The sequence below is a fragment of the Lynx rufus genome, unplaced genomic scaffold, assembly GCF_022079265.1.
Source record: "Lynx rufus isolate CCGP_SWC_20201006 ecotype Redwood Valley unplaced genomic scaffold, mLynRuf1.p SCAF_12, whole genome shotgun sequence".
NCBI lineage: Eukaryota > Metazoa > Chordata > Mammalia > Carnivora > Felidae > Lynx > Lynx rufus.
The window spans coordinates 1,551,918-1,577,331 of NW_025814826.1; the positions used below are offsets into that span (position 1 = coordinate 1,551,918).

The window sequence follows — 25,414 nt, forward strand, 5'->3', positions numbered from 1 at the left end:
AACTCTGGATGTTTCACCATGATCGCCATAAGCGTAGCTCCCGTCTGTTAATATATGATGCTCTTACGATACCACTGACTAGATTCCCTATGCTGTACCTTTGGGCCTTGTGATTTATTCATTCTATAACTGGAACCCTGAACTTCCCTCTCCCCTTCACCCATTTTGTCCATCCCCCCACCTCCCCTCCCTTCTGGCAAGAGTCAAAGCTCTGCATTTATGGGTCTGTTTCTGCTTTTTCTCTGTTTGTTCATTTATTCCCCTTTTTAGATTCTACACAGAAGTGAAATCATATAGGATTTGTCTTTTTCTGTCTGACTTATTTCACTTAGCCGCATACCATCTAGGTATATCCAACATGTTGCAGATGGCAAGATCTCATTCTCTTTTATAGATGCGTAATATTTCATTGTGTGTGTGTGTGTGTGTGTGTGTGTGCGCGCGCACGTGTGTGTGTGGATGTGCTTGTGTGTGTGTGGTCTCTTCATGTATTGGTGGACACTTGGGTTGCTTCCATATCTTGTCTCTTGTAAATAATGCTATAATAAAGACAGGGGTGCATATATCTTTTCAATTTAGTATTTCCATTTCCCTTGGGTAAATAAATACCCAGTAGTGGAATCACTGGATCCTATGGTATTTGTGTTTTTACTTTGTTGAGGCCCCTCCATACTGGCTTTCACTGTGGCAATACCAATTTACATCCCATGACCGGTGCAAAAGGGTTGTTTTTTCTCCACACCCCGAGAAACCCTTGTTGTTTCCTGTGTGTTGAAACTGAGCCATTCTGACAGATGTGAGGTGAGAAGTCATTGTGGTAACGTCTATACATTTAATTTTCAACCATTTCAGAGCATTCCCTGCCTGTCACATTTGGTTATGGAAACTCAGACTGGGTCTTTCCTGGAGATTTCACATGTTAGCAGAGGTGGAGTCAAAATAGAGAACTGAAAGCTTTTGTTAAAACAGGGTCCACATTGTGAAAGACCTGTACTCTGATGAAAGAAATTGAAGGTGACAGAAAGAAAGAGAAAGACATCCGATGCTCACAGATGGGAGTGATACATATTTTTAAAGTGTCTACACTACCCAAAGCCATCTACAGATGTCATGCAATCCCTGTCCACATACCACCAGCATTTGTCACAGAGCTAGGCAAACAATCCTAAACGTCGTATAGAACCACAAAAGACCTTGAATGGCCAAAGCAATATTGAAAACGAGGAAACCTGGAGGTATCGCAATCTCAGCTTTCAAGTTGGATTCCAAAGCTGTAGTAATCCAAACAGGATGGTGGGTCCTGGCGTACAAAATAGACTCATAGCTCAGTGGACTAGAACCGCAAACCCAGACATAAATCCACCACTGTATGGTCAGTTCATCTTCCACAAACAGGAAAGACTATCCAGTGGGGAAAAGGCAGTCTCTTCACCAAATGGTGTTGGGAAAACTGGACAAGCCACATGCCAAAGAATGAACCTGGACCAATTTCTGTACCATACACACAAAGAAACTCAAAATGAATTAAACACCTAAGTGTGAGTCTTGAAACCATAAAAAAAAAAATTTTTTTTTGAAGAGAGCACAGGCCGTCATTTCTCTGGCTTTGGATGTAGCAACATTTTACTAGTTATGTCTCTTGAGCCAAGGGAAATAAAGCAAGAATAAAGTATGGGGACTATACCAACCTACGAAGCTTTTGCACAGGGAAGGAAACTGTCAATACTGAAAGGGAACCTCTGGAATGGGAGAACAAATTTGGACATGTTTTGCAAATCCAGTAAAGGGTTAGTATCCATGATGTCTAAAAAATTGATACAGGTCAACATCACCCCCCTGCAAAAAAGCCCAGTTTACAAATGAGCAGTAGACATCACCAGACACTTTTCCAAAGACAGCATACAGATGGTCAACAGACACATGAAAAGATGCTCCCCCAAACTACAACGAGATACCACGTCACACCTGTCAGAATGGCTACACTCCAAGACACAAGAAGCAAGTGTTTGCGAGGATGTGGAGACAAAGGAAACCTCTTGCACCGTTGGTGGAAATGCAAATGGGGGCGGCCCCTGTGGAAACCAGTATGGAGGTTCCTCACAAAATTAAAACCAGAACTCTCCTATGATCCAGTAATTGCACTAGTGGATACTACCCAAGAGAATACAAAAACACGAATTCCACGGGACACATGCACCCCTGTGTTTATTGCAGCATTATTTCCAACAGCCAGCGCAAGCATCCATTGACAGATGACTGAACGAAGAAGAAGCCCTATATGAATGTATGTGTGTGTGTGTATGTATATCCATACACACACACACACACACACACACACACACACACTGTAATATTACTCAATCATAAAACAATGAAATCTTGCCATTTGCAATCACCTGGATGGAGCCTGAGTGTAGTATGGTAAGCAAAGTCAGGGAAAGACAAATGCCATATGGTTTTACTTATGTAGCACTTAAGAAAAAACAAACGAGCAAAGGGAGGAAACAAAAGGGGAGATAAACCAAGAAATAGGCTCTTAACTGCAGAGAAGAAACGGATGGTTGCGGAGAGGAGGTGAGTGGTGGGAGGGATGAAAGAGATGATGGGGATGAAGGAGTGCCCTTGTCATGATGAGCACGGGGTGAGTATGGAGTTGGTGAATCACTATATTGTACAACTTAAACTAATATAACTCTGGATGTTACTATTACTGGAATTAAGATAAAACTTAATGAAAAAACCAGAGGACAACTTTTAATGACACCAAGAAACTTCGTGGAATAAACAGATACTTGACCTTTCCCTTAACTTTTTTAAACTTTGTTTTTAAATGAATGAACATGTTTTTGTTGTATTTTTTTTTTTGCTCTAAAGGCTTTACGACACACCTGTTCCTGATGATTCATGGTCTACATCAGCTAGCCAAGACTTTGATTTTGGTACCAAGGTAAAGTACCCTCCTGTGAAACTCACTTTCCTGCTCTGAATTGAGTTTTCTCCCTTATTTACTCTGAACATTTAAGAGGAGCCTGTGTATCATCATTTTATGTGTGTCATGGAAAGTTAGCAAGAACAAACCACTTTACAGATACATGACGCGTTGAATGTTTTGTTTTGTTTTGTTGTACTTTGGTAAATCCTACAGGTGGAGGCTGATAAAAGAATGGGCTGGAAAATATATAATGACCGTCAAATTATGTTGGGAAAAGCTTTCCCATCATGGAGGCAATATGACATTGCTTAAGGATAAGGATTCTTACTGTGATAGTAACATGACTGATAATACTCATGCCTAAATGAAACCTGATTGGGTCCAAGTATCTATTGTAGGTTGCCCCCCACCCCGGGCAAGTTAAATTTTGGTGAGATACAGGATTTTCCTTTGGCTCTATCCTTTGTTGAACATTTAGACTAAACTCATATTAGAAAATGTAGAAATTTAGGTGTTTACATTATTTCTCAACAGTTACGTTACAAAGGTGTTCCCCTGTAGTTTTTGAAATAACTCCATGAAGAGTAAGTTAAAATGGTGCATCTCCCCGAAGAATACGTATTTTGCTGAAAAGAGTAGCTCTATGAGCAGAGGCTCTTCCTAGCCAAGTTGTCAAATTTCTAATTTCAGAAATCTTTCCTATTCTAGCTTTGAAAACTATCTCCTCCTCGTCCTTGTGTCAGATTCTAAAATTTAACGTTTCAGACATGTGACATTTATTTCAGTATTCATTTCAAAGCCCCTAAATCTTGATAAGCTCCTGGAGGTTAGGAAACACACTTGTTTGACTCCTGGAGCTGCTAGAATAAAGTCTTGCTTGGAAGAAGCAATGTCATGGTTTTTGAATGTGAATAAATGAGTCGGGAAATGGAATTCCGTAGAATGGAGTTTGAAAAGTAACAAAATACGCATGATACATCACAATTAAATATGTGAATTTAAAAAGTCAGGCTTCAGTTTATATTCCATTTTAGTGGTTAACATGTATACACGCAAATGAATTCTATTGAGGAAATCAGGAGTTACATAAGAAAGAAGGTTACAGTATATTTTTAGTATCCTCCCATTGTGAGCTTAGAATTGCAGAGAAAAAGTCCTCAGCCTTTGTTTGTTCAACCCCATCTGTGTCCCATTACGTACATCCTTCGAAGGTTCCCATTTCTTCCTAGAATTCTCATTCCCAATTTTTTCTCCATAGTGAATGTCGATGTGTTAGGAACCTCTCTTTTTCCGTTCTTTTCTTAGTCTAGTAATAATTTCTAGCTTTTCGGAAGCGATACATGCCAGGAATTGAACAGTTTCTTTATAGTGAAAAAAATTAAATTCTTCATTACAGTATTTATAACCAGATAACTGTAGAGTGATAAGAGTCAGTATTATTAGGGATATACTGTGAATCAAAGCCTCTCTTTTACGTAAATATTATATAGATAGATAGATAGATATAGATATAGATAGATATAGATACAGATATATATAATATACACATATATACACATATACATTTACACTTATATATACACACATATATATATACATATATATACACACATATATATATACATATATATACACATACACACACACACATATATATAAATATATATATATATATATACATATATATATAGACATATATCTTTAAAAGGTTTAAAAGAGACTATTGTTCACAGTATATTCCCATCCTACTTATGTACCTGTTGAAAAATGTGTGTTGTTTCCTCTTACCTTCCTTTGCTCACGTTTTTCCTTTTCTTTTTTGTCTTAAGCTCATGCTTGATGGATTGGTCACGTGTTATTCTTTTTTTTTCCTTTTTCCCTCTTCACCCCCCATGCTTTTCACGGTATTTTTAAAATTTTTTTAAAGTTTGTTTATTTTTGAGACAGAGAGAGACACAGAGTGCAAGCAGGGTGGGGGCAGAGACAGAGGGAGACACAGAATCCAAAGCAGGCTGCAGGCTCTGAGCTGTCAACACAGACCTCAACGTGGGGCTGAAACCCACAAACCGTGAGATCGTGACTCATGAGCTGAAGGTGGATGCTGAACTGACTGTGCCACATACGTGTTCCCCGCACCAGGCTCTTTTTTAATGGTTTACCCCTACCCTAATTTGTCCTTGCAGAAACTATTTCTTTAGTGTCTGTTCTTTTAGTACATCACTTTCTGTCAACTCCATTGTCAACATGTTGGATATGGAATTCCACTGTCCGTGTGTGGTTTCCATCCAGGACTCATTGCCCCACAAGGTTTATCATTCTTGTCTTTCTCTTTCTTGGATGGAGCTGAGCTAAATGTTTTTGTAATGTTTGTATTTCTCTTGGAAAGGGAGGGAGAGAGAGAAAGAATGAGCAAGTGCTCGTTGTTGTGATCTGAAAATATGCAAGGTATGATCTCAGTCCTTTTATATCTGTGGAGGGCTGTTTTGTGACCCAGGATGTCACTTGGAGACATTGGAGAATGTTCTATGTGCACTTAAGAAGAATGTGCATTCTACTGCTGTTGGATGAAAAGATCTTAATATATCGGTGTTGATATCCATGTATATAAATGTATATTATAGGCCAATATATATCTATGTATATCTGAATACATCTGGTCCAATGACACATTGGATCTGTGTTTTCTTACTGATTTTCTGCCTTGACGATCCACCTATTGCCATGAGTGGAGTCTTAAAGTCGTCTACAATTATGGTATTTGTACGTATACATTTAATCATGTTTGTGATTAGTCGATTCATATGTGTGCGTGTTTCACTTTGGGGCCATAAACATTAGAAATTGTTAGCTCCTCATGATGGATAGACCCCTTAATTGTGATCCAATGCCCTTCTGAATCTGTTACTATAGTCTCTGGTTTAAAACCTAGTCTTTCTGGTGGAAGTGTGGTGACTCCAGCTTTCTTTTGACTTCTGGTAGCATGATAGGTGGTTCCCCATAGCTTCACTTTGAATCAGGAGGTGTCCTGGGGTCTACCATCAGTGTCTTGCTGACAACATATAGGTGGATCTTGTTCTTTGGTTTTGTTTTGTGTTTTATCCATTCTGATTCCCTGTGTCTTTTGATTGGGGCATTGAGTCCATTCACATTCAGAGTGATTAGTTAAAGATATGGATTTAGTGTCATTGTGTTATCTGAAGGTTTCATGCTTTTGGTGAGGCCTCTGGTCCTTTGTAGTCTCTGCTGCTTTCTACTCAGAGACTCGCCCCTTAGGATCTCCTGCAGGCCTGGTTTAGTGGTCATGAACTCCATTAGGTTTTGTGTGTCTGGGAAAGCCTTTCTCTCTCTTTCTATTCTAAATGACAGCCTTGCTGGGGAAGGGATTCTTCGCCGCAGATGTTCCCATTCAGCACACTGACCGTTTGCTACCCCTCCCTTCTGCCCTGCCAAGTTTCTTTGGACAGGTCTGCTGCTACCCTTATGTGTCTTCCCTTGTCGAATAAGACCCGTTTGTCCCCAGCTGCTTTCAGAATCCTCTCCTTATCTTTGTAGTTTTCCAGTTTCGCTATGGCATGTCGTGGTGTTGACCTGGGTTTGTTGATTTGGAAAGGAATTCTCTGTGCCGCCAGGACTTGGATGCCCATTTCCTTCCCCAGATGAGGGAAGCTCTCAGCTATACGTTGTTCAAAAAAACCTTCTTCCCCTTTCTCTCACTCTTCTTCTTCTGGGACTCCTAGGATGTGGCTTATATCTCATCTCACCGAATCACGTAGGTCTCTAGTACTTGCCTCGTGATCAAGTCATTTCCTTCCTTTCCTTTCTCTGCTTCATCTTTGTCCACAATTGTATCTTCTGTTTCACCGATTCTGTCTGCTGCTTCTCCCGTCCTTGCTGTCACTGCATCTAGTTTACATTGTATCTCCTTTACACCATTTCATTTTCAGCGTTCATCGTGACGATTCCTTAGGTCCTTGATCTCTGAAGCAATAGATTGTCTGCTGTCTTCTATGCGTGGTTTCAAGCACAACTATGCATCTTATGAGTGTCATTCTAAAATGTGCTCACATATATTGTTTCTGTCTCTTTTGAGCACTTCACTGGCTGTCCTTTCTTCCCGGAATTTTTTTTTGGGGGGGGGCAGAATTCTTCGATATCGTCATTTTGGCTAGATTCCTGCCCTTTATGTGTTTTAATAGCTTATTCTGTGTCCCACACCTGCGAGTACTACTATATTAAAAAGAGCTCCCACACTATCCAGGGCCTAGCAGTTGAACAAATGTTTTTTGGAGGGTGTTGTGTGCACTCTTTCGGTGTCTCTTTGGCTGCTGTTCTCGCTACTTGGAGTGGCAGTTTGGGCCTTCCACCAGGTGTACTTTGGTTTGTTTGTTGAAGTAATCCTGGAAACAAGGAGTAGAAGGTGGTGAAGAATCCTTAGCCCAAACAAAAAGAGAAATGACTGGAGTGGAAAAACAGACCAGGCAGTGACTCAAAGGAGCTCTAGGGCTTAATCCAGAAAGAGAGGGAGGAAAATGAAGAAGGAGATCTAGAAAATTATAGAGAAAATGCGCAATCAAACAAAGAACCAGAACAGAGGAACAAAGGAAAAAAATATATAGATATATCTATATATACCTATATATAGATATATAGGTGTGTATATATATATATATATATATATATACACACACACACACATATATGTAGATATATAATTAGCTTTGACCCACGTCAACTCGAGACTACCAGGCTGTTTCCAAAGGGAGAAGAGGAAAGAGGAGAGTTGAAAGAGAAAAAAGGGAAAAGAGACGAAAAGGAAAGCAAAGGAAAGAAAAGATGCGGGCCTGGGTGGCTCAGTAGGTGAAGCGTCCGACTCTTGAATTTGGCTCAGGTCATGTTTCGCTGTACGTGGGTTCTTAACCCTCATCAGGCTCTGCAGTGAGATCATGGATCTTGTTCGGAATCTTCCTCTCTCCCTCTCTCTGCACCTCTCCTGTTTTTTTTTTTTTTTATATGAAGTTTATTGACAAATTGGTTTCCATACAACACCCAGTGCTCATCCCAAAAGGTGCCCTCCTCAATACCCATCACCCACCCGCCCCTCCCTCCCACCCCCCATCAACCCTCAGTTTGTTCTCATTTTTTAACAGTCTCTTATGCTTTGGCTCTCTCCCACTCTAACGTCCTTTTTTTTTTTTTTTTCCTTCCCCTCCCCCATGGGTTCCTGTTGAGTTTCTCAGGATCCACATAAGAGTGAAACCATATGGTATCTGTCTTTCTCTGTATGGCTTATTTCACTTAGCATCACACTCTCCAGTTCCATCCACGTTGCTACAAAAGGCCATATTTCATTTTTTCTCATTGCCACGTAGTATTCCATTGTGTATATAAACCACAATTTCTTTATCCATTCATCAGTTGATGGACATTTAGGCTCTTTCCATAATTTGGCTATTGTTGAGAGTGCTGCTATGAACATTGGGGTACAAGTGCCCCTATGCATCAGTACTCCTGTATCCCTTGGGTAGATTCCTAGCAGTGCTATTGCTGGGTCATAGGGTAGGTCTATTTTTAATTTTCTGAGGAACCTCCACACTGCTTTCCAGAGCGGCTGCACCAATTTGCATTCCCACCAACAGTGCAAGAGGGTTCCCGTTTCTCCACATCCTCGCCAGCATCTATAGTCTCCTGATTTGTTCATTTTGGCCACTCTGACTGGCGTGATGCACCTCTCCTGTTTGATCACTAACTTTCTCTCTCAAAATAAAGAAATAAACATTAAGACAGAGAAGAACAAGATAAAAAGAATAATAATTCAAATGAGAAGAAACAAACAAAGATAGAAAACCAGAGGAGAGTTGTCTACTGGTGCCTGTGACAGGTGGTTGTGCTGGTCTATGGGAGGGGCTGTCTGGTCCCATCAGTGTCTGTCTCACTCCCATAGAGAGCAGTTATGAGGCACAAAGAGGCAGGGTTTTGGGTAATTGGCCTGCCTCCACTGAGGCTCACTGTTCCCTGAAGCCCCACGATGTTGGTCATGGGGAGAGAAATGGCGACACCCCAATCTCTCCTGCCCACACGAGGTGTCTCAAAGCTCACTGTTTAGGCCGTCCTCACCGAATATCCTGGGGGCCTGGTTTGCCTTGCTGCAAATTCTCCTGTGCTCCCTGAGCACTGAGCTGGGATTCAAAACCCTATAGGATCCCGCTTTACTCAGACCTCGTTTTGGCGTTGGACCACTCTGCCCAGTTGACAAAGGTCCTCTGGCTCGTGCCTGCAGAGTCTTTTTCCCTTGGGCAGGGCAATACCTCCCCTTTCCACCATACTCAAGGTGTTCTCTCCCAGTGTTTCACTGAGAGCCTAGGGGCGGCTCCCTCCCCACCAGGCATGGGAGGTGGCAGCTCTTTTCTAGAGAAAGTCTGGCAACCTTGAATATTCTGTTTTTTAGCTTCTAAGGCTGTTTTGCCAAGTGGAATTGGCTCTCTGGACCTCTCCTTGGTCTGTGGTCCGGACAGGTTTTCTCATATCCAAATACACTTCCCACAGCGTCTCTCTCTAACTTCCTTTCGTTTCTCCACCAAAGGGCTGCCCCCACTCTATGCCTGTGCAGACCATTTTATTTCTCCCAATCCGCATACACGCCCTTCTGTCCCGCCAAGTTGTGTCTTTGCACCTGTGGAGATTTTTCTGTCCCTCTGCAGCCTTTATTCCTGGTATTCCGAGAGTTGTGACCTCAATACTGCTGTGTTTGAGGGTCAAGGGAAATTCTGATCACTCTCCTCTGCCATCTTTCCTCCTCCCGCCTCCTTTTATTTTCCTTTTCACAATTTCACACTTCTGTGTAGGTTTGCATTATTATATCAGTGTAATATGTTTTATAGATATTTACAATGGGCGTTTCTTACAGGAAGTGTTTTGATCTGAATTTTCTGTCCTTTTCTTTTTTTAAAGTTTATTCATTTATTAATTGTAGAGAAGGACAGAGAGAGCATAAGTGGGGAGGTAAAAAGAGACAGAGGGAGAGAGAGAAAATCCCAAGCAGACCCTGCACTGTCAGCGCAAAACCAGATGGGGTCTTGAACGCATGAACTGCGAGATCATGACCTGGGCCAAAATCAAGAATCAGGTGCTAACTGAATGAGGCATTCAGGCGGCCCTAACATTTCCTTTGGTAGTCCCCTGGGTACTTTTAATTTAATATGCCTTAGTTTAAAGACATTGTTTCTGACCCATTCCCTTTCCTCTTCCCTGACTCTTTGTAATCTGCTCTGTCATTTGTGTTCCCTAGCCTAATAAATACAGCCTTTGAACAGGAAACGTCCTGGACTCCGAACTTCCCTGAAATCACCGCATCCAGTCACACACCACATTCGATATTTTGTACCTGCTTACCATTTTTCATATGTTATTCCTGGAATTCACTCGCTCACCTATAATTTTGAAGTACTCTTCTGGTTTTGCTTCCTTTACATTCATCCTACATTGCTGCCAGAGTGACCTTTCTAAAATATACTTGTGACGATGTCACTCCTCTGCTTATTCAATGGATCCCCATTACCTGAAGGTGAAAATTCATGTTCTAGCATAACACTGTTCTTTTTTTTTTTTTTTGGTTTCGTCCTGATGTTCTAGTAATATCTCTCTATCTATCCCATTCCCAAGAACTCTGTTCCAGTTTTGCCATATTGCATAGGTGTTGTCACTTACTATATTATTTCATACTTGATTCTTTTGCCATTATAGAATGCCCTTCACACCCTCCCTGTGCACTTTGTCTGTCTTTTAAGATACAGCCCTATATTCCCAGCGTTTGCTGAGCTTCCGAAATGTAAGTGTTTTCTCCTTTGTGCGTTCACTGTACGTTATTCACTTCCCTTGCAGAACTAGAGGAGGGTATTTTTCTGTCCTTACCTGTTTTCATGCATCTCTACTGCTACTAGCATATAGAACAGACTCTGTCTTTTATTTATATTTCCAGCTCTTCCCCGGATCGTGGCTGTGACTTGACAGACACAGTATGTGCTTGTCTTTTTGAGTGGGTAAGTGCGTGACCAAATGAATCAATGTGGTATTTTTCTGAAGTTGGGTTTTTGTTTTGTGCTGTTTTTCTAGGAAGGAACAGCAAAGTCAGCAATGGAAGCAAAGGAAGATGGTGTTGGTATTATCGAAAATGTGACACCAGAGCAAACAGTTAATGACAGTTTGACTTCTGCTGGTGGAGTGCATAAAAATTACAGAAGTGGTAAGCTAGTGAATCTCTGTGAGTTGTTTTCCTATGATTAAATTCTAGTATGAAAAAAATCTGAAAGTATGTAGATCCAAATATATTATCCTTTTTTGTGAAGGTATTTTTCTGTTGCTATCTTTCTTTAGAAGTATCCCAAGTACTACCCCCTTTTACTTCCGGAAAATCTTGAACCCCCTGAACATCTTTTCTGCTATTGCTTTTATTTTATTGAAATATTCATGAATGGAGATAGACTTGTGTATGTGTTTATAATTCATAGTAACACATGTTTTCATTAATTTATCTGTGACCCTATTCTGTAGATATCATGTCAGCATTAGAATTAGGAGAAGAGGAAGATGTAGAATCACCTTCTCTTCCTGAGGTACTTTCTTCTTCTTATTTTTAAGTATAGGCGTGGAGTGATGTTAAAACATCCAAGAGATGCTTTGACTTTGACTTTTGAATGATTAAAATAACATCGCAGTCATACTTGTAGTGATATAGGTAAAGTAATGATGACCTATTCTAAGGTGACAACTAGGGAAGGAGGTAAAAAAGTCCTGATCTCTTAGGCCCAGGCAGCTGCTGCATAATGCTACAAGCACTGTATTTGAAATCAAAGACATGCTAGCATCTTGGTTCCGTCACTTCCTAGCTGTGGGATCTTGGAAAAACTTGCCTCAAGGTCAATGACCTCCTTCCTAAAAATGGCACCAATACCCACCTCTTGGTTATGCGTAATGAACAAATGTGGCAACGTTTTGTAACCTGTAAAGGGTGCTATAGAAATAGAAGACAAAATGATCACAGTGGCTTTTAGTGACTTACTAAATATTGAGGATACTTTGTTTGGTGAATGTTTGTTTGTTGTTGAGAGTGGGGTGGGGGGAACAGAAGATCCGAAGCAGACTCTGCACTGAGAGCACGGAGCCCAATGCAGGACTTGAACTCATGAACTGTGAGAACATGAGCTGAGCCAAAGTTGGGCGCCTAATCGACTAGGTCACCCAGGCCCCCCAAGAATATTTGTTTTAAATGTGAAGATGTCTGAAGGCCAATAAAATGGTCGTAGGGTCCAGAAAAGAATGGGAAAGTAGGAATGGGTTTTTGATTTTCTAATTTGACACTATGTTAAGTTCTGGTAATCTCTTAGAGGAGACATCATATAGGTATACAGTTGACCCTTGAGCCAGGTGGGTTTGTACTGTGGGAATCCACTTACACACAGATTTTTTCAATAAATAGAGTACCATCATGTAAATGTATTTTCTGTTCCTTATGGTTTCTTTTTCTATTAATTCTTTCTTTTGAGACAGAGAGTGAGGACAGAGCACGTGGGTAGGTGAGGGCAGGGTGAGAGAGAGAATCTTAAGCCGATTCACACTGCCAGCATATTTCTTTCTCTTTGATATTAATTGATTTGGCTGCTAATAATTTAAAGTTTTCTAATTCTCTAGTTATTAATCTTTAAAAAGTACTCAAATACACTTTAGTGCTCGTTATAAGGGATGGTAAGCTAAATAGTTTTTAAGGTTTGTAACATTAAAAATCATCTAACTTATTTTTTGGTCGATTTAACATGTAATGAATTGTTTAGTTCCAAAAACTGACGAGCTTAAGTTTATGAGTTCATATTTTTCTTCTGTCTTAGGCTAAGGCAAGTTAGTTTTCACTTCTTACAGGAAGTTACAATCCAGTGACTTGGGAACAGCTAAACATAGATGAAGAAAGTTAACAGTACAACTGTAATTATTTTCTCATTTTTCTTTGTCCGTACTTGATTACTTAAGGACAAGGTGTTTTTACAAACATGTATCCTGGCAGAAAAGACATGTGAAAATCAAAACAAGGAAATTAACCACCCATTTTTGCAACTGCAAAAAATGACTCAAGGACCAGCAATGAATAAGGAATGTGATAGGGAGCATGATGTATCTCTATATTTAAGACATGCTTGTATGCAAAACTCTGAGGAAATGTGGATCAAATAAGGCAAATTAGACTGGAAAAATAGCTTAAAACTCATCACCAGTGAGTGAAAGCTGAAGTTTGGTGAAATTTGTTAACAATACAGCATTCCTACTCATCTTGAAGGAGAACCACCTCGGGGTCACTCTAAGGAGGAACCAACTGAAAGGAAATACCTTCGAATTGGACAAATACTGTACTTCACTGTAAGGAGGAAGATGCATTTGGAGTGTCTGTCTCGGTCGTATTTCAGGCATTTCCTGAACAAAAAGAGCCTAGTCTTGAAAATGTCATTCTCTCTCATTCATACTCTGGGTCCCCAGAATATGCTTGCCAGTCATCTTCTAAGCTTTCTTTAAATGAAAGCAAATCATCCGGGACATATAAATCAAAACCACACTGAGATACCACCTCACACCAGTCAAGAGTGGCTAAATGATCAAATCAGGAGACTATGGATGCTGGGGAGGATGTGGAGAAACAAGAACCCTCTTGCACTCTTGGTGGGAATGCAAACTGGTGCAGCCACTCTGGAAAACAGTGTGGAGGTTCCTCGAAAAATGAAAAATAGACCTACCCTATGACCCAGCAATAGCACTGCTAGGAATTTACCCAAGGGATACAGGAGTGCTGATGCGTAGGGACACTTGTACCCCAATGTTTATAGCAGCACTTTCAACAATCGCCAAATTTATGGAAAGAGTCTAAATGTCTGTCACCCGACGAATGGATAAAGAAATTGTGCTTTACAGTGTGGAGGTTCCTCAGAAAATTAAAAATAGACCTACCCTATGACCCAGCAATAGCACTGCTAGGAATCTACCCAAGGGATACAGGAGTACTGATGCATAGGGGCACTTGTACCCCAATGTTTATAGCAGCACTCTCAACAATAGCCAAATTATGGAAAGAGCCTAAATGTCCATCAACTGATGAATGGATAAAGAAATTGTGGTTTATATACACAATGGAATACTACGTGGCAATGAGAAAAAATGAAATATGGCCTTTTGTAGCAACGTGGATGGAACTGGAGAGTGTGATGCTAAGTGAAATAAGCCATACAGAGAAAGACAGATACCATATGGTTTCACTCTTATGTGGATCCTGAGAAACTTAACAGGAACCCATGGGGGAGGGGAAGGAAAAAAAAAAAAAAAAGGACGTTAGCGTGGGAGAGAGCCAAAGCATAAGAGACTGTTAAAAACTGAGAACAAACTGAGGGTTGATGGGGGGTGGGAGGGAGGGGCGGGTGGGTGATGGGTATTGAGGAGGGCACCTTTTGGGATGAGCACTGGGTGTTGTATGGAAACCAATTTGTCAATAAACTTCATATAAAAAAAAAAAAAGAAATTGTGCTTTATATACACAATGGAATACTACTTGGCCATGAGAAAGAATGAAATATGGCCTTTTGTAGCAACATGGATGGAACTGGAGAGTGTGATGCTAAGTGAAATAAGTCATACAGAGAAAGATAGATACCATATGTTTTCACTCTTTTGTGGATCCTGAGAAACTTAACAGAAGACCATGGGGGAGGGGAAGTGAAAAAAACAAAAACAACCTTAGAGAGGGAGAGAGCCAAACCATAAGAGACTCTTACAAACTGAGAATAATTTGAGGATTGATGGGGGATGGGAGGGAGGGGAAGCTGGGTGATGGGCATTGAGGAGGGCACCTGTTGGGTGAACACTGGGTGTTGTATGGAAACCAATTTGACAATAAATTTCAAATTAAAGAAAGAAAGAAAGTAAATCAGACTATGAAAATGAGAACAAACCAGACATTGAGCATCTTTTTAACAACAATGAGGATTTTTAAAATGATATAGAAAATAAAAAAGCAAGGAACCCACTAGTTACCTTTCAAGTGAAAGAAGGCCAAGAGAGTTTGACGTGCTAATGGCAAAAAATATGGACCAAAATACCACCGATTGTATATGTGCTGCCGAAGTGAGCACGACCACTGATTGTAAATCAGACCTCAGTCTAGTGATTCAGAGAGACTTTTTGATTTGTGGCTTGCCTGCTGCGATGTGATGAAACACATGGTTCAAACAGAAAAGCATGATATTTCAGCTGTCACAAACACTTACGAGAAAACAAAACCAGTACAAGACTTTTTTCCAGAAGCCATTATATGCAGATAATGACAGTACTCATAACTATAAAAGTATTGATTCTGAATTAGAAATTGTGAGTTCTTCTTCAGCATCCGGTTTTCCAGCATCTGAAGTACATCTAAGTGAAGAATTACATCAAGATATGCAAAGGTTTAAGAATGAGATAGGCATGTCACAAGTAGAGTTCCTGTCTTTGGAAAGAGAGAAAGTTCAACCTCCAAAAGAGAAGGAGGTCGGCCTTGCTGTTACTCTTGTTTTTTACTCTTTAGCAATTATCTGATCGATTCTGATTTTCCACTCAAGAGAACAAGAGTGTGCATACAATGGAATTGTCTAAATAAGTAATTGTGTCTGGAAATAGATTATTTCTGCTATCTAACAAATAGGAGTTCAGGGAAACATTCTTGTGATTTGTTTTCCTTAAAGTTTCTGTGTCAGTCTTCCAAGTAGTATATGAACTGGGAAACCAACTTAGCTATATAAGTACCATGTGACCTCACGAACCAGAATAACCATAAACTGCTTAAAAACCATAATAATCTCCAGGTTGTTGTTTTTTAATATATTGGCTTAAATATAAATTGCATTTCCATAAACAATAAAATGAGAAAGAAGCAATAACTAAGAGAAGGAATATAAACAAATGTTCCCAGCTAAAGCAATCTACTTATTGCTTCAGTATGTGTCTGTAGACTCTGGGTCTAGGGTTCTTGCTTGTCTAGCAAGACAGCAGCGGGATGCAGGATTACAATGGGAGAGACAGCTAGTGTCCCGGAGAACACACGAGCCCGGATTAAGGGTCCTTGCTCTGTTTTTAATAGGATCAGAAGGCTTCCAAACATGGTGATGGACATGCACAAAGAGACAATCAATCTGTGAACATGAACTCATGGGCATGAGGGAAAGGGGGTTTCAAGATATAGGGTGTTAGGGGTTAGGGTCAATATAAAACAAAATCCTGGTGCCTGGCAGATGGTTGTTAACAGCTGACCTGAGGCAGCTTCTCTGTTTATCTTAGCTAGTCTAGGGGAGAAGACAGATGCTACCTCAGGATCCACAAGGCACCTTTCTTTTGCTAATTAGCTCCCCTCTGGGCATCTTCACCCTGCAGCCTACAGCCTATAGCCCTATTTACCTGTTTACCTCACTTGGTCCTTCCTTCCTGTGAAAGCAGCTTTCTGCCATAGTGCTAAATTGGGGAGTGTGTCCTCCTGAATATCTAATCTTGTTTACCTCTCACACCTTGGTCTTGGAGCCTTTGCCCCTCCCTCTCTATACCTAGATACCTAATATTGTTTACCCAAACTTGGGTGTGAGCCATCCTATGGCTTTGTAATTTTCTATGCCTGGTTAACCCATCAGTGCAGGCTCAGGGAATTCCTAAGCTTATTGCCCACATATATAGGCAGTCTTGTCTGCTTTACTCACAATCTTGGAACTTAGAATTTCAACATGACCCCTTTGAGATAGGCTTAATAACAGCAATTTGTATGATCACCCCTTTTTTTTCACATTTTTTAATCTCATTCTCAGATGTTTCTGTTGAGTCAAACCTTCACTTTATGTTCAATTGAGTATGATACCTTTGGGCCTGTATGATTTTTACCATGTAGGTAGCATAAACCTTCAGCAAACCTTCGGTATTTAACTCCAAGGGAGAAAACTGAGTTTTGAGATGTGTGGACTTTAGAAATAGACAAAACCTAGAGATACCCTCCTTTAAAAGAATAAGTAGCTAATCTCCTCGTCCCCTATCAAGGTATTAATTTACTGTGCCAAAGTCACACTTTTCATGCATCTGACTAATTTAATGAATTTGTGGTCATTTCTCTGATTCAGCATTCAAGAATTGTATCGTCTCTTTTGGTGCCATAAAATGCTAGGGAATGCCACTTTAGGAACTTGGGATGAATCGTTTAACCTTTTTGAGTTTTACTCACGTTATCAGTAGCAAATGGGATTAAAAGTGATCATAACTTTTATACCCTCTCTCTATAAAATTTTATGCTTATTGAATGTGAGATTCGGAGAGCATTACTAATTTCCCAGAATTCCACCCTAACATCGGTTTCACGTTGTTCCTTTTGTGTTGTGGCAAACTTTGGTTCATAAATTTTAGGGGACACTGTCACTTTTTTTGAGAACCTTAGGATCCAAAAGAAAAAGAATTGTAAAAGGCAGTCAGGGAAAGAATAGCTCCGTGCAGAAAGAGGAAAGCTTCCTGGTTTTGTTACTGGAGCACCTCCATGTCACATGTTTTAAATCTGGCTGTTGTGTAAATCCCAGGTGGTAAGGGTAGAAAAGGACAAATTTTGTCTCTTGTCTTTTTATGTCTTTGTATCTCTCGGTCAGATGGGGAGGCGTAGGTGGGTAATTCTCGGTAGCAAAGTGTGGATATGAATAAGAGTACAAAATTAAGAAAGCCCTTTTAGAAATTTTGGTATCTTCTGCTTTTTTTAATTCCAACAGAAATGAAGCAGAGTTTATAAAAATTACAATTACTTGTAATGATAAAGTAAACACAAAATATTTTCCTCCATTGAATTTATGACAAACTAAGTGTCAACTGATAAAATTAATGAAAAAAAAACTTTTTATTGACTAAAGTAACAATTACCTTTAGTATCAAGTTCCATTAAAGGTTGAAGAAAAAAAGAAGCACAGAGGAAGTGACATGGAAGTATCAGAAAACATACATGGTGCTGCAGCTGCTGGATTAATTCCACAAAGACAGAATGGAAAAACTGATAACCATCAATTGCCTATTACAGAAAATAAACATTCTGATAGGTAAGCCTATAGCAATATTTAAATAGTAGGTAATTGTTATTTTCCTATGCAACAAACTTTTCTAGTTTGAGCTAATGTTCATGATGAACAAATTTTGTATTTTTCGTGGAGATATTTCATCCTACGTGCTAATGAGAGAAATGTAAATACCAATGAGATACCATTTTTTGCAGTCATAGTAATAAATATTTTATTTAAAAAAATAACCAAAGTTAGGAAATGTGAGGAAAATGACATTCTTAGACACTGTGGCTGGATGAAATTGGTAACTCCTTTCTGAAAGGTGATTTAGCAGTGTATTTCCAAATTTCAAATATGTTGGGGCGCCTGGGTGCCTCAGTTGGTCAGGCGTCCAACTTCGGCTCAGGTCACGATCTTGCACTTCACGAGCTTGAGCCTTGCATCACGCTCTGTGCTAACAGAGCAGAGCCTGGAGCCTGCTTCAGATTCTGTGTCTCCCTCTTTCTCTGCCCCTCCCCTGCTTGTGTTCTGTCTCTGTCACTGTCAGAAATAAATAATATAACATGAGAAAAATATTTCAGGTAGGTCATCCCTTTATTCCAATGGTTTCATTGCCAGGACTGGGTCCTTCTGAAATACGTGACTTCTATAAGCAAGCACGTGCGCCTGCACGTGCAAACACACACACACACACACACACACACACACACACACACCACAGTATAAGGGCACTTATTATATATTATTACATCTACAAAATAGGACAGATATATTAAGGTTACTTATATAAATATGTTACATGTATATGTGAAGGATATTTATTATAGCATTCCCATATCAAACATTTGGAGATAGTCTAAATGTTTATTGACTTATTTTGAGAGACAGACAGAGAATGTGCACACTCGGGAGCCCAAGCATTGAGGGGGAGCAGAGACAGAGAGGGAGAGAGAGAGAATCCCAAGCAGACTCCACGTTAACAGTGCAGAGGCCAACACAGGGCTCGATCTCACGACCACAAGATCATGACCTGAGCCAACATCAACAGTCAGATGCTCACCAGACTGAGCCACCTAGTGCCCCAGAGATAGGCTAAATATCCATTCATTAATAAGGAACTAAAGTTTCACTTCTATAAAGTAATGGGGCATGTGACCATTAAAAAAATTTTTTTTTCAACGTTTTTATTTATTTTTGGGACAGAGAGAGACAGAGCATGAACGGGGGAGGGGCAGAGAGAGAGGGAGACACAGAATCGGAAACAGGCTCCAGGCTCTGAGCCATCAGCCCAGAGCCTGACGCGGGGCTCGAACTCCCGGACCGCGAGGTGGTGACCTGGCTGAAGTCGGATGCTTAACCGACTGCGCCACCCAGGCGCCCCGTGACCATTTTAAAAAATGAATTTAGGTCTATGTGTACTGATGGTTTAACAAAGTATATTTAAAGCATTTGGTTTGGTTTGATGTCATGTCTTATGCACATTTTGTTAGAATACTTTTAATATCTACTGAATTGCAAACGGAAGTTCCCTGCTACACTGGCAGTCTACCAACAAAATTGCTAATTATTCGATTTTTGGTTTTGTTTCCCAGTGCATGAGTGGTCCAATGTTGGACCCTCAACTTAATCTGAATATTGCCAAGAGGATTCACGTGGCAACATGTCTCATATTCTATATAAACATTTCATGGCCCCTGTGCTATAAAGCAAGATGCTGGTAATGCAATGAATCGTTTTTATAAAGGTACCTTGCTTGCATGCCATTATCCTGCCTTTTCAGAGAATATATTTCAACATGAACCACACCAAATTTTTCAACAGTGCCTTCATGTTATACCATTTGTGACAATTCAGTTTACAAAGTAGGACTATTTTCTGCATTCCCAACCCCTTTTACTTCTGTGTATAAAATTTTAATATGACTAATTACTTTGGATAGTATACAATATCCCAGAGTTGGGTGACTTTTTAAAAATGTTTGTTTATTTTGAGAGAGAGAGAGAGAGAGAGAGAGAGAGCACGCACACATGAGTGGGGGAGGAGCAAAGAGAGAGGGAGAGAGAGAATTCCAAAGAGGCTCCGTGCTGTCAGTGCAGAGCTCGATGCTAGAGAACCTAGAGATCATGACCTGAGCCGAAATCAAGAGTTGGATGCTTCGTGGGCTGGGCCACCCAGGTGCCTTTAGAGTTCAATAATTTTATCAAGCACGAAATACTGCCCTTGAAACTTAGTTTTTCTGTGGTCTTTCTAAGCATGAGAAAAATGGTAATCAGCTTATATAATATTATATATCTAGAAAAATTTTAAGGAGTCTTGTCAGTGTATAATTTTGTGAGTTATTTAGTACTTTGGTCTGACATTTTAAAAAGGCAGAAAAAAAACAACTAGTGCTACATATATGCAATTTTTAAGACTTCCAAATATTACAAAAATACTACCTAATCGTTATGTAACAATTGAAAACTACAGCAATGATAGAAAATTAGATCAACAATGACCATTCCACTTAGCTATGAAATCCTTCAAGAGCCTTCTTCACTCTTTGATCCTGATTTCCCTCCCTCCCATCCACTCTTGAATTCATTGTAGCAATTTTCCCTCTCCTCCAGAATTGTTTTTTCAAGGTTACCACCTATTTTCACTGTAATAAATCTAAACATAATTTCATACATCTCATTTTACTTAACGTTTCAGCAATATTTGACGCAATGGAAAACTCTCTCCTCCAAAATTCTGTCTCCATGTTGCTTGTAGGATATCACTCACTCACCTGATTTTCCCGCTGCCTTTCTAGTCTGTACACCTCAGCCTGATTTGCTTGTTTCTTCTCGTCCCCCACCTTTTAACCCATTGATGTCTTCCAGGAATTTGCCTTTGATTTTCCTTCTCTTGACTTTTACTATCTTGTATAATCTAATGATCCTCAAGTTTATATCTCCAGCCCGGATCTCTCTCCATAATTCCAGGCCCGCATATCAAACTGCCTACTTGATATCTCTTTCTGGATAGCTATTGCAAACTTAACATGTCCCAAATTGAACTCCTGATATGCTTTCTTAATATTTGACTTTCATGTCTTTCCTAATTGAGTTAATAACAGTTCTATGAGTTGCTCTGCTAAAAAACTTGGTGTCATCTTTGACTCCTGTCTTTTTTTCTTTTTCTTTCACTTTTTCCTTCTATTTTCTTTTTCTTTTTCATACACATCACATCTCATCTGTCAGCAAATCTTGCCATGTCTTCCTTCAAATATATCGAGAATCCGAACACATCTTCCATGACCAGTAGACTGTCATCTGTTGTTTATATTGGTGTAATAGGTAACTAAATGGTCTTCTTGTTTGTTTGTTTCTTCTTTTGTTTTTCCTCTGTTTGCGTTAATTCTAAACACATTGGATATAGTAAAACATAAGTGGGATTGTGTCCTTCCTCTGCTCCAAGCCTAATTGCCTCCCATTTCACTCAGAGTACATGCCAAAACTCTTCCTAATGCCGACAAGGCCTGTGTATGATCAGGTGTCTCCTTCTCTCTCTCTGATTTGAACTCTTTTCTACCCCTTTCATTCTGTCCAGCCATACTGATTTCTCACTACTCTTTAAGTACTTCGGACATACTTCTGTACTTCCGGTTGACTCTATCTGGAATGCTTTCCCTCAGATACCTCATGGCTTGATTTTTCCTTTGTTGTTTGTTTTTCCTTTCAGGTTTTTGCTTAAAAGTCACTTTCTCAGCAAGGCCTTTCTTGGCCATCCTGACTAGTACTTCAACTACCCTTTTCCCTATAACACATCAAAATGTGATTTCTCTGCTTTAGTTTTTCTCCTCTAATACTGTATATTTTGCCTGTGTAGCTTATTGTCATTGTATGTTTACTTCACTCATGAGTAGGATTGTTATCTGTTCATTGCCATGTCCTCAGTGCCTAGAAAATGTTCTAGTCTATATGGTACTTATTGTATAATGTTTATTGAGTGAACGGAGTTTAACTTGTGTGTAATTTTTTTAACCTAATACTAGTCCCCACTTTGACAAAGTTTGGCGTGGGTTCATTCTGACAACTAAACCTGCCAGTTATATACAGTTTTTGGATTTTGGGGGGCCCAATATTGTGTTTACTTGCCACTTATTCTTTTAGTTGTATTTATGTTAGTTTTCATTATGGTGAAATGTATCAAAGGAATAGCAAACTTCCTTTATGTTTATTAAGGAAACTAAAATATGGTGGCAAATTATTATAGGACTTTAAAAATTCTTGCCAAAGGATTATGAGCCCTCAATATCTGAAATAAAAAGATGAAGTTGGAATTGATCACTTCCAAATAAGAGCGAGCTATGCTGGTTAGGTATAGTCTTTTCTAACAGAGCAGTCTGCTATTCTTATACAGGGTTTGGGGTAGAGTGGAGTTTAAGGATTGGGGGACTTTCAGAAAATTAAATGGTTTGTCATCATCTGAAGCACCGTGCTTATTTGGGTGAGACTGTTGTGGATTGGTTGGCACGCTGAAGCATGTGTACTGGAGTGATTTTTGTCCTTTATTCGTTGTCTTTCAGAAGGAAGGAGCTGAAATGGATTGGTTGGTGAGTAGGACTGGTGGGCATTGATTACCACATTTAAAACTGATTCTGGTGGCTTCTTGTTACCATGGCTACGTGTTAGGGTTTCTTTTTGTTTTGTTTTGTTTTGTTTTTTCTAAGTTTGAGGTGGCTTTCACCAGATGTTTTCTACTTCAAAGTTGCTTCTATTGACTGGGTTCAAAATGAAAGCTATTTCAAATTCTATAATTACAGATTCATTTTTGAAGTTTGAGTCAAGAGGAATTGTTTCATAATTGCTTTCAGAAAGATTCTTCTTTTCTTGGATGTTTTTTCCATGAGAAAAGTTATCTGTATAACAGTTTTTTTTGGAAAAAAAAACCACAATTGTTAGTTTTGTTTTTGTTTTTGGTGCTCTTCGGGGCTCATGTTTAAGTCCTAAATAATCTGTGGGAAATTTCATTATTTTTTGGAAATGTACTAGCTGTATGGTAATACTATTCTGTTGCATGCATTTAGTCCATGAAAACAGAATTATAATTTTCTTTTGGGTGAATCCCCCATTTTTTTCTATTAGGATTAGATATTAGGCTAAAAGTATACAAAAGTTAACAAATCATTTTTTTTTTATTTTTTTTAATGTTTATTCATTTGGAGAGAGAAAAAGTGAGAGTTGGGGAGGGGCAGAGAGAGGGGGAGACAAAGATTCCGAAGCAGGCTCCAGACTCTGGGCTGTCAGCACACAGCCCGATGTGGGGCTCGAAGCCACAAACCCTTAGATCACAAACTGAGCCAAAGTCATACACTTAACGAACTGAGCCATCCAGGCGCTGCAAACCATGTTTTTTTTTTTTAAACAAAAGCATAGCTAATCAGATGATTTTTATTTTTGAGCGATAGATAATGACATATGAGTACTTTTGAATTTTTGAAGTGTTTCCAGATTTATGAGATATAAGTAACATACATCTGTGTGACTGTAAGGTGTACCTGTATTAATTTGATACACTTTTATATTGTCAAATGATTACCACAATAGTGTTAATACTTCCATCATCTCACATAAATATCATTTCTTGTTTGTGATGACCTAGTCTTGTAGCAACTTTCAAATGATAGGATACAGTATTGTTCACTGTAATCACCATCCTGCACATTAAATCCCCAGAATTTATTAATCTTGTAACAGGTGGTTTGTACCCTTTGACCAATATCTACCCATTTCTCACAGCCTCCTAACCCTGGCAACCACCAGTCTGTTCTGTTTGTCGTGCAATTTTTTTTCTTAATTCCACATATAAGTCAGATCATACAGTGTTTGTCTTCCTGTGTCTGACTTTTTTTCACTAAGCATAAAGCCCTCAAGTTTCACTCATGCTGCCACAAATGGCAGGATTTCCTTCTTGTTTGTGGCTGAAAATGTTCCATTGTAAATGTATACCATATTTTTTAATCCATGGATCCACTGATGGATGCTTAGGTTGTCTCTTGACTATTGTAAATAATGCTGCAATAAACATAGGGCTGCAGATATCTCTCCAAGGTAAGGATGTCATGTCTTTAAGATATATACTCAGTAATGGGATTATTGGCTCATATGAAGGTTCTATTTTTAGTTTGTTGAGGAGCCACCATACTGTTTTACATAGTGGCTGTCCCAATTTACAGTCCTACAGGAGTACAAGCAATTCCTTTCCTGTACATCCTTGCCAACGATATCTCTTGTCTTTTTGACAATAGCCATTTTAATAGGTCAAAGTGATATCTATATACTGCAGTTTTGATTTGCATTTCCCTGATGAATAGTGATATCGAGCACCTTCTTGTGTACCCCTGACCATTTGAATATGTTTTGAGGAGAGACGTCTTTTAAGGTGCCTTGCCCAGTTTTTAATTATATTTATTTTTAGCTGTTGAATTGTACGAATTCCTTACACATTTTAGATATTGACGTTTTTCATATTTGTAGCTTGCGAATGTTTTCATCCTTTCCATAGGTTGCCTTTCCATCATGTTGCTTGTTTCTTTTGCTGTGCAGAAACATTGTTGATTGCATTGGTTGGTTTTGCTTTTATTGCTTGTACTTTGGATGTCCTATCCTAAATCATTTTAAGATCTATGTCAAGGAGCTTTTATCCTATGTTTTCTTCTACGAGTTTTACGATTTAAGATTTTATATAGAAGTCTTTATTTGCGTTTGGGTTGACTTTTGTGAGTGGTGTAAGGTAGAGGCACAGTTTTATTCTTTTGCATGTTAATATCCAGTTTTCTCACCATCATGTATTGAAGAGATTACCTTTTCTCTTTTGAGTATTCTTGGGTCTCTTAACAAAGAGACTTTATGCATGGGTTTTTAGTTGACTTTATGCATGGGTTTATTTCTGGGTTCTCGATTCTGTTTCATTCATCTTTGTGTGTTTTTTTTTTCTTGTGCAACTTCATACGGTTTTTATTACCATAACTTTGTAATAGTTTGACACCAGCAAGTGTGAGGCTTCCAGATTTGTTCTTCTTTCTTAGGATTGTTTTGGCTACTTGCGGTCTTTCTTGTTCCTTACACATTTGAGGAATGCTTTTCCTATTTCTGTGAAAAACATCATTGGAATTTTGACAAGGATTGCATTGACTCTGTAGGTCGTTTCAGGTAATGTGGATATTTAATGATACTAATTTTTCAAATCCATAAACAACGGGGTATCTTCCCATTTGTTTGTGTCTCTGCTGTTTCTTTTACCAATGTCTTGTAGTTTTTACTGTACCTATCTTTCAGAAAGTACTTGATTAAATTTAGTCCAAAGTATTTTGTTCTTTTTGATGCTTTGGGGAAGGGGATTTTTTCCTTATCTTTCTTTTTCAGCTATTTCATTGTTGTTGTTT

General features: G+C 39.2%; 1 protein-coding gene across 1 annotated transcript in view; it reads left to right on the forward strand.

The window, feature by feature from the left end:
- LOC124507937 (ankyrin repeat domain-containing protein 26-like) overlaps positions 1-25,414 on the forward strand; it is a 337,690-nt gene that overhangs the window by 88,266 nt on the left and 224,010 nt on the right. The window contains exon 6 of the mRNA XM_047074396.1: positions 17,876-18,042. Coding sequence (XP_046930352.1) covers positions 17,876-18,042 — 167 coding nt within the window. The remainder of the gene's footprint in view (positions 1-17,875; positions 18,043-25,414) is intronic.